We start from the raw sequence: 10,536 nt of genomic DNA on the forward strand, positions 1-10,536 counted from the left end.
TGTTCCTTTTCCTACTGCCATGGATCTGGTGGGAAACACGATTACAAATCCTCTCTGAGGGGTGGGTAGACCAGACAGCGTTAGATAACTGATGGACAGAGTCACCTGTGCCTTTGCATAGTCAGTGGTGCTAACCGTGAGCCAGACAGTATTCCTGGGGCTGGGGTATGCTGCTAAAAATCTGAGAGCTGCTAACCTTATACCTTGACATTTTAGTGCGTGAGCAGACAGTACATCTCAACAAATCTGAAAATGGAGAACTTCCTCCCAATTTATGGAGGTACACCGCTGGATTGTCTTAAGGCAAAGAAGAAACCTATGCTTGACAGGAAGAGATGTGAGCCATGGTTCCTAGTGCTTATGAATGAGGGACCTAAGGAAGGACTATCTGAGTTACCTGAAGGAAGACCTGGATAACCAAAGAGAAACGGATTCATTTTAACATCCAGGAAGCACATTCCACAAGAGGGAGGTACGACTGCCAAGGCCCTGAGTCAAACTGAGCTTGCAGAGTTCAAGAAAACAGAAATGATGCCAGTATGGCTGGAGGGAAGAGGGAGGTAAAGGGGGATAGAAAAGAACGTGGATCTCAATGACAGGACCTGTTAAGCTATGACCAAGAGGTCGTGTGTCACTAACCACATGGGGAAAGCACGGAGGACCTAGAGGGAGGAGACGTGTTGGAATTTTATCTTTCAGAGATTCTAGCTGTGTAAGGATTAGAGAGGGGAAAGATCAAGGGAGTTAGAAGGCCACCAAGCAGGCTTGCAGGGAAAAGAAAAACACCAACCAGACCAGGAAGTGGTGCTCTGAGGACAAGCTATGGAGGAAGGACCAAAAAAACTTGGTGGTGGTACAAATTCTTGGTGTTTGGTCTGAGCCTGGCACAGAGATGGCAGAACTGGGAGGGGTGCTGGTATGGGGTTCGGCGTGTTCAGCAGGGACTGTCTATCCCAACACCTAGGAGAGCTCCGGCTGTAAGCAGGATGGGATATAGAGATACCAAGGAAGAGGCCTGCAGGGGTCCAAATCTAGAGGTATAGATGCATGTCAAAGTAGACAGAAGGAGATCATTGTGATAGGGGAAGAAGCCACAGAAGCCTGTCTGGGGGGAGAGCTGACAAAGCAAGAAGACAGGGAGGACAGAGGTGGAGACATGTGAGGAAAATCCTGACAGGATAGGATGAGAAGGCTAGACAAGAAAACACTCTAGGAATCACCTGCTCAGAGCTTTCCTGGTATGCACAAGGTTCAAGTCCCAACACTGCATCATGGCAGATGCCTGTAATCTCAGCACTCAGACAGCAGAAGCAGGAGGACTCAAATATTTTTTAAGGTCATCCTTAGCTATAAAATGTTTCATTCAGGCTAGACTCCTTTACATGAAACCCTGTCTAAAAATGGGGGGTGGAAGGATGTGTTAATTCTGTCAAAACAAAACAGAACAAAAACCACATGGGAAGAAAGTGATTTCCTACTCTCTTTGCCTAACTACAGCTGACCTTCAGCATCCAACCTCTGTTCATTAACATCCATTGGTAACTCCCTTATCAATCTTGCCAATGCTGTCACAATCACTCACAACCCCATGCGGAGGGAGTGATGACAATGTGCTCAAGTCTCAGGTGAAAACACACATTCTGCCTTCTGTCAGGGATGCACTCCAAACCCTCGGGGGATCCCTGAAGCTTCAGACAGTAACAAATACCACAGATAGCATGCTTTTCCTGCACATACAGAGTTAAAATAAAGTTGCACTCATAAGTTAGGAACAGTAAGCAAATAACAACTATAATGAAACAGAACAGTCATTAACCATATACTTGGGTAAAACTGCCAGGATTATAACTCTTGGGCTTTGGGGACATTAAGGAGCAAAATAAAGGACACAGAAACATAGCACTGCCATATCCCATAGTCAGTTGCTCCTTAGTGACTAACGGATGAGTGTTGTATACAGCATGGACTGGAGACCAAGGGATGCTGAATGTCCTGGGGACAGACAAGGATGGGGGTGTCAGGTCACCCTACTACTCAGAACAGCATACAATGTAAAAAAAAAAAAAAAGAAGAAAGAAGGAAGGAAGGAAGGAAGGGAGGAAGGGAGGGAGGGAGGGAGGGAGAAAGAAGAAGAAGGAAGGAAGGAGAGAAAGAAAGAAAGAAAGAAAGAAAGAAAGAGGAAGAAGGAAAGAAAAAAATGTATGAATCACTTGTTCTGTAATTTTCCACTTATTATGTTCAAGATCACAGATAACCCAGACTGTGGGAGCGACTGCTCCACTCACTAATTCAGTGTTTTCTGCAACACTGCAGAACACATCTACCACAAATAAGGAGACCGGAAAGATGTCACAGAGAAAAGACTCACCCTGGCACCAGCTGTTCCCTCTTTAGCAAGAAGCAGGCAGCAGTGTCCAGCCAGAATCCCACTCTTCATTTCCAGTCCCTATTTCTGTAACTGCCTCTTTATGCGGCGAACAATGAGAAGGAGGAACGTATCTGTCACCGGCCTGTTCGCTCCCCCTGGAAAGGGCAAGAGCCTCACAGCTCTGCTCCAGCAGGTGCCAGTTACATGATGCCTAAAGCAGGAGAGCTGCGTTGGCTCAGAACACCTGGGAAATTAGGAACTCCTTCCAAAAAGGTGCTATCATCTGTGTGGGTAACCTCTATGGCTATTCATATCAGAAATGTAAACTGACATGTTTTTAAAACATGAATTAAAAAAAAAAAATCACTGTATGGAGCCCAAAACACGAGAATATCAATATATATTCTTTTAGGAACAGAACCTTCCCTTTCAAACAGACACTTAGAAGCATGCATTTGGCATATTTTTGGAACTTTAGGATTTTTTTTATATATTTAATTTTATGTGTAGGAGTGTTGGCCTGCATGTATGTATGTGCACCACATGTATGTCTGGTGTCCATGGCGGTCAGAAGCCAGCCTCACAACTGGAGCTGCCGGTGACTGAGAGCCACCACGTGGGTACTGGGAACTAAACACTGCCCCTAGAGCCATAAGTACTCTTGGCCACTGAGCATCTCTCTCGGCCTCTCCTGTGTCTCCTTAATGTCTGGCTTCACAGATGGCAGCTGGAGTCTCAGATGGGTCTCAGGTCTTGCTGATCTACAGCCAGGCCACACTCAACCTCTGGGCAAGCTCCCACGTCCACCCAAAGAACATGAGGATGGGAAGAGGCCAAGGAGTTTTCAGTATCAATATGAAAAGGCTTTGAGTCTCATGAGCCTCTGAGGACATCTCTCCAGACCCTTCCTATCCCCGGACCATACTGAAACAGTGTTCTTCTTTGGAAAGAGTGTGAAACAGCACCCTACAAATTCTGAGGCATATTAATTCTCTGACCATCCCCCTTTCCATAGCCTAATTGTTAAAATATGAAGACGCTAAAAATGGGTGCTTCCTCAAGTGACTACCATTGTGTCATATTTAACTCCATCACAGGTAGTCCCATGGCTGAAACGTGGTGATTCCTCCAACAAGCGTTTCTGTGTTCTCCACTAATCAACTGTGTGAGCTCAGCCAAGGACTCAGTCTGAACTCAACTCCAGAAAGCCAGTAGACTTGAACAGAAGAGAAAGTTCCCTCCGCATTTTGTAAGTAACCCTCAGTCTTGACTTCAACTAGAATTAGGCTACAGAACATGGTTGGATTAGCAGGAGCTGGGGCATTCTCACCAACAGGCACTTTCAGATCCTATCTAGAAACTGCCACTATATTAAATCACATGCACTCATCAATAAGTCAAAATCAATTTTAACTATCTTTGCTACACTGTTGATGAAGGATAAAGTAAAAGAATGAGAAATAAACTGACAAGAAGTTCAGGTAGAATGAATCTCATTTTCAGGCCTCGTACTCAGAAATTTCACCCTACGGGTGAGATCCGATTGCCAAAGAGTTTCATGTAATCCTGAAGTCAAGAACCCCTGGAGTAAAGCAATTCACTCCCCCTCTCCAGGTACCAACTTCCTCTCTTTGAAAGGAACTGGGGACACTGCGGGTGCCAACTGACAGAGTGCTTTCCTAGCATGCACCAATCCTCCGGTTTAATTCCCAGAACCATGTACCAGGTGAAGCTACATGCCTATAATCCTAGCACTTGGGGTAGAAAAGGGAGAGTTCAAGGTTAGACTGGGCTACAGAAGACTCAAAAAAGGAAGTTAGAGCTGGGTGTGGTGGCACACACCTACAATCCTACCACTCAGGAGGCAAAGAGGATCAAGACCAACCAGGGTTATTTATCTCCAAATTTAAAAGGGGGTGGGGGCTGGAAAAGGGGGCTCAGAGATTAAAAGGATGCATAATTCTTTTTTAATTTTTATTTTCTTATATTAATTACCATTTATTCACTTTGTATCCCAGCTGTATCCACCTCCCTTTTATCCCCTCCCAACCCCACACTCCCTCCCTCATCTCCTCCCATGCCCCTCTCCAAGTTCACTGATGGGGGGGGTCCTCCTCCCCTTCCATCTGACCCTAGCCTATCAGGTCTCATCAGGACTGGCTGCACTGTCCTGCTCTGTGGCCTGGTCAGGCTGCTCCTCACTCAGGAGGAGGTGATCAAAGAGCCAGCCACTGAGTTTATGTCAGAGACAGTCCCTATTCCCTTTACTAGGATACCCACTTGGAAATTGAGCTGCCATGGGCTACATCCGTGCAGGGGTTCTAGGTTATCTGCATGCATGGTCCTTGTTTCGAGTAATAGTCTCAGAAAAGACCCCTGGGCCCAGATTTCTTGGTTCTGTTGCTCTCCTTCTGGAGCTCCTGTCCTCTCCAGGTCTTTCTATCTCCCCCTTCTTTCATAAGATTCCCTGCACTCTGCCCAAAGTTTGACTATAAGTCTCAGCATCTGCTTTGACACCCTATTGGGTACAGTCTTTCAGAGGCCCTCTGTGACAGGTTCCTGTCTTGTTCCCTGTTTTCTCCCTCTTCAATGTCCATCCCATTTGTCTTTGAGTGAGAATAGACACACAGTTCTTGCAGAGGACCAGAGCTCAGTTCCCAGTACCCATATTAGGCAGCTCACAACCACCTCTAACTCCAGCTCCAGGGAGATCCAACACCTCTGACTTGAGTGAGCACCTGTGCTCATGCATGCATATACCCCAACACCTATAAACACAATTAAAGTAACAAAAAAAAAAAAAATACACCTTTTCAAACCGAACCAGTCACTGTGAAATCCCCTCCCTGATGTCACACCCAGACTGAGGAACACTGTGCCCACGGTGAAGCAGGATGGCATGGGCAGGGCACAGGCTGAAAGCACCAGAAAGACTCAAGAGTCTGGCGTAGGTCTTAAATCAGCACTTGAAGATGTGCTGTACAAGGCCCGATGCTTGTGGCTGGCTAAGGCAAGCACAACTAAGTTGCTGGAGGGCTACCTGTGAAAGCCAGTGTTTCCCTGCAAAGGTTTCCTATCACACTATAGCTACAGATACCGGAAATCCCAACATGCACCAGTGAACCGTTTTGCAAACAGGCCACAAAGAATATAATCTTTGTTCTTGACATAAACGTCTTGTGTGGAAGCTGACTTGAAAATGTGCATAAGCTGAGTGTCAGGATGCATGCTCGTTAATTCGAACACTCCAGGGGGGTGAGGCAAGACGATGGAGAGTTCAAGGCCTGCTTGGGTACATCAAGGAGAGCCTGACTCGATTGAGAATGACTGATTTAAAATTTAAAGTGACAAGCATATTTATCATGAATGTGTGCTCAAAACTCAAATATTAGTATTTTACCCCTCCATATACTTAAAAAGCAAAAAAGCACCAATCCTGGTTCTATAGATCTGTAAGTTCAGTTACACAGGAGGCTGGGGCAAGAAGATTCCAAGTTCAAGGCCCGCCTGAGCTAGTAAGACAGCCTGGATAATCTTGCAAAAGTCAATAATGAAAATTAAAGAGGTCTGGAAAAACAGGTCAGCAGCAGAACACTTGCCTAGCACTCAGAAGGCCACACATTCAGTCAGCAGTACTGCAAATAAGTAGAATAGAAAAAGAAAAGTGAAGGGGAAAAGAGCTGCCTGGCTTCAGAGAAAAACACTTATCTTAGGAATCTAAGATTGCTCAGATCTAAGCACGTCATTCCTGAGTACTAATGTTGAGTACGAAAGTACCTACTTAAAGAAGTGTCTGTCAGTCCCCTTTCTGGATAACACGGATGTACACAATGACCATTTAGGGTCACTTAATACCAGAAGCTGAACTAGTAATACTGTTGGAGAACTAAGGACTCCCAGACATTTTCAGACCCTGTTGAAAAACAACCAAGAGGAACCAAACAGAGGAGGAGATGGTGAGCGCCGCACCCTGTTACCTTCCCCAAGGATAACCCAAGTGCAGATCATGGTTGCACCCTCACGGCAAACCTGCAGGGAGCGACAGCTTGCTGTGCAGCCGTGGGACACCACAAACCTCCAGCTGGCTAGAGAGCTTCCTTCATCGCCTGCCGTCAGAAGGGACAGCATCCCCATGCAGTGCGCACCCCGTGACAGTCAAACAGTCCGCCTAAGGAATGTCCTTACTTCCTCGGCAAAACAGTGGGGACTTCTTCCAGGAGAGCCCATATTGTGACAAATGAGATGTCAGAGCTTAACGGGGAGGAAACTGCATTAAAGCTGACGAGGTAGGTTGGCCTACTTCACAAGGGCACCCAGGCATCAAGGGTGCTCACTGCTGGACACACTTTCAGAGGAGACCCCTCCCCAAAGCAGACAAGTTCTAAGACCCCGGTGGACCTTGAAACCCTGCACATACTCTAGATACATGCCTATAATAGCTTAATTTATAAGTTAGGGACAGAGAGAAAGGAAAAATAACTAGCAATAAAATAGATTACAGCAACACACCAAAATATAAGTTGTTTGAAGGTGTTCTTTTTCTCTCTCTCATATCCCATGTCACACTTGGGCCTCAGCTGACTACTGATAACTGGATGCAGAGAACTGAAAACTGTAAGGAGGACTCCTGTTTACCTGGCAAAACATGATTGGCAGAAATAAAAAGCCATAACCTTCCTTTGCCAGAATTCTTCCCCTGGGGAGACATAATCAAACATCTATGCCCTCTTTAGAGGGCACTAACGACAAACCAAAACATGATTCCATCAAAAGTCAAACTTGGGGGAACCAATGAGTTCACTGGGCTTACTTACAGAGCACAAAAAATAGTAGGTGACCCCAAAGCAGAAAGTCTCTTCCCAGCCTGGATGACAGACTCCCCCTTCCTGTTACCCTTCATGTATGTGCAATTAAGGGCAGAATTAATACAACTAGCGATGCCGGGCACGGTGGTGCATGCCTTTAATCCCAGCACTCAGGAGGCAGGTTGGAACAGAGCAGTTTGAGGACAGCCTGAGGTCTACAAAGCGAGTACAGGGCATCCAGGGCTACACAGAGAAGCCCTGTTTCAAGAAAAGAAAAAAAGAAAAAACCAACTAGCCAGAGGTTATCAGTGGGAGGGGCTGAGCTCTCAGAAGAGAAACCAATGACTCTCCCCACCCCTCCAACATCAACAGTCAAAAAAACCTGATCTGGCTGCAGGCGAGCAGTCTCAGCTGCTGTACTGAAAAGGCTAGCTACAACACCTGGAGAGGGAGAGGGAGGCTAAGACTGCAGCAAGGACCCGCAGAGGTAAAGGAAGGAAGCAGTAGGCAGATCTGAACTCCAAGGGAAAAGACTACAGTGGGATGCGGCGCTGGGGAGGGTCCTGAAAGGGGGGGGGGGGGGCGGGAGAACGACACAAGCACAAGAGAGCAAAGTCTCACAGGAGTGACTCTCCAGGGAATGAACGCTGAACCACAGAGCAGAACGGGGAGGGGAGAGGACTCTGCTGTGGGAGCTCTGAAAACTAGCCCCTCCGGGCTCTCCGGCAGCCAAGGAAGACTTCCAGACAGCACAGACCGAGGTTAAGAATCACATGCCCTGCCCTCGGTCCATATTCTGTGCCTCAACTTCCAGGTCAACAGTGCCCCAGATTCCACCCTGGGACGACGTCGCAAAGACATGAGCCCTAGAAACACTACCCAAAGACCTCCAATGCCATCTGACAAATAACCAAACATCCTCTCACTCCCATGCCTGTCACTGTCTACAGCACACCATCAGAAACATATTTGTTAGCAACAGCTTTCCACACCGTGGTAATCGGCGATCGGTTACTGCTAAACATACTTTAATTCATTAATTAGTACTCTACCTTGCTCAATAAAATTAATTTCCTCCTTCGCTGCAGAAAATGGAGCCCGGGGCTTTGGACACGCTATATGATTGACACGCCCAAGCCCTGATCAGTTTTCCAGTATGTCACTCGCACAACGACCAGCTGCTTATTATTAGCAGGTACCTGGCCAATAGTCCCATAAGAAGTCTGGAGGCTAAGCCAAGACCCGGTGATCTGGGGCTGAAGAAATCTCACCTATCCATGTGACCGGCAGGCGTGTGGAGGAGCAAAAATTCTAAAAGTAAAGCCAAGTGGGGGGGGGGACAAAGTTTTGGGAACAGATACATACATTCTTATTTACAAATGTACACATGCAAGCTTTCAACCTGCAACAGATTCATAACATACTAGTGATGGAAGGGGAAGCCTGAGTCACGGTTCCAGAAGCACATAGGACTTCGCGTCTGAAAGGAGTTCAGATGTCACAACAGACTACTTCAGGCAGTGCTCCAGCAGGCCCGGGAGGTGAAGGAAAAAAGAGGTGTGCAGGAGGGAGTGGTGAAGCAAAGGATTACATTTCAAACGTGCCCAGGGGGCGGACCTGGGAGAAAGTGGTAACATTCTCACCCAACACACTTGTTTAACCCAGAGACCCCACTTAAAAGTCCAGTTGTTACGGCAAACGTCCGAACGTCCGGCTAAAGGTTAAGGGTTTCCCCTACCTGACCCGGTTCAATCAAAAGTGAAAGTGGAAAGTTTTTCCACCTGGGTCCAACCCGGCACAGCCAGGTTTCAGATCCAAACCCAGAGGCCAGAGTTCAGCCATCCAGGAACTCCAGGTTACTGCCACCACGAGTGCCACGCGCTAGCGCGGGACCAATCCCCTTCCTGCCCCCGAGGGAACCTGGGTCACACCTCTCCAACCACGCCAGCAGGTCGGATGGGTGTCGGAAGACCCCCTTGCCCTCCTTCCCACGCCACACACTTCCTGCCTCTCCCATCACCTCCCCTGGCAACTTCGGCTCCCCATTCGGCGGGGTTGTGACTGCGGTCGAGACTACAGGGAGCGAAGGAGAGGGGCTCTGGGGCTTCAGAGTGGGATCCGGGAAAGGACGGGCGCGTAGCGCACCATCCCACGTGCGGCCCTCGCTGGTCGCCTAGGGCAGAGGGGACCCAGAGTGCGGCGCTCGAGCTGGAGTTCAGAAAGGGGATCAGAGTCCCCGAGCCCAAATGGCAAGTTAGCCACCAAAGCGGGCTGGACTCCCCGGGCTGCCGAGCGGGCGCGCCAACTCAGCGGGGCCAAAGCCCGCGGACTCGGCGGCGCTCGGGGTCAGGGCGGGGCGGGGCAAGCACTCACCAACCCCGTACTTCTGCCTCTTGGTCGGGATCCAACGGGCCATGGCGACGACGACCTCGCCCCGCGGCGCTGGTGGCTTCAGCCACTGGTGTTCCGAGCGCCGCTGCGCCGGCCGGACCCTTCCGCCATGTTCCGGCCAAACTTGGGCCGACTTTGGCGCGCCCGCCGCGCCGTCCCGCCTCGCTCGCTCGCTCGCTACCCGGAGCCCCCCGCACGCCCCGCGGTCACCTGCTGGGGCCGCCGGCCGCGCAGCCCCGCGCGCCCTCCCCGGCGCCGCCCCGGCTCCTCCCGCTGGCCGCGCCCTCCGCGCCCCGCTCGCCCGCCTCCCCCGCCGGCTCCGCCTCGCCCGGAGCTGCGCGCCCGGTCCTCCCGGCGTCGGCTCTGCGCTCCCGGGCTGCGGCTGCTGCTGCTGCTGCCTGCTGCCGCCGAGGCCGCGCGGAGGAGGAGGAGGAGGAGGAGGAGCTGGTGAGAGTCACCGGACGCTCCGGACGCTCAGTAAATATTTGTCGAATGAATGAGCGGTGAGCTACCGCCTTCGCCTCCGGGAGCGTCTGCAGGAACCCGGAGAGCCGGAAGCCGCGCTTCGAGGTCCGCAGGGAACTGGTGCAAGGGACACGGGCTCTTCAGAAGTAGCCGTTGGGGGTGGGAGTGTGTGTGTGTGTCACGGGGGAGGGACCCTCCCTTAGGAAGCTGTTGACAGAGCTCTGATCTGGAAAACCCAAACTTAGGGACTCGTGTCTCCCCAGTTGCAGCATCTCAGACTTTCACACAGAGGGGAGAAGTACTCTCCAAGTGGCGCCCTGCCCGAAAGGCCCCCTTCTGTAGGGAGGACCCGGGAACATCGATCCCCTTGTCCTTTTCCAGCCTGGGACGGAGGACTCCGAAAGGCGGCCGTGCGTTGAAGCTCTCGGGGATGCGCGCGGCGCCCTCTGCAGGGCGACGCGCTTGCCCCTGCAGAGACTTCCAGAATGAAGAAGACTGCTTAAGAGT

General features: G+C 50.0%; 1 protein-coding gene across 1 annotated transcript in view; it reads right to left on the reverse strand.

The window, feature by feature from the left end:
- Positions 1-10,011, reverse strand: part of Dock5 (dedicator of cytokinesis 5) — a 179,125-nt gene extending 169,114 nt beyond the window's left edge. The window contains exon 1 of the mRNA XM_021635507.2: positions 9,547-10,011. Coding sequence (XP_021491182.1) covers positions 9,547-9,589 — 43 coding nt within the window. The 5' untranslated portion in view covers positions 9,590-10,011. The remainder of the gene's footprint in view (positions 1-9,546) is intronic.
- Between the last annotated feature and the right edge of the window lie 525 nt (positions 10,012-10,536).

This window comes from Meriones unguiculatus, chromosome 9, assembly GCF_030254825.1.
Source record: "Meriones unguiculatus strain TT.TT164.6M chromosome 9, Bangor_MerUng_6.1, whole genome shotgun sequence".
Taxonomy (NCBI): Eukaryota; Metazoa; Chordata; class Mammalia; order Rodentia; family Muridae; genus Meriones; species Meriones unguiculatus.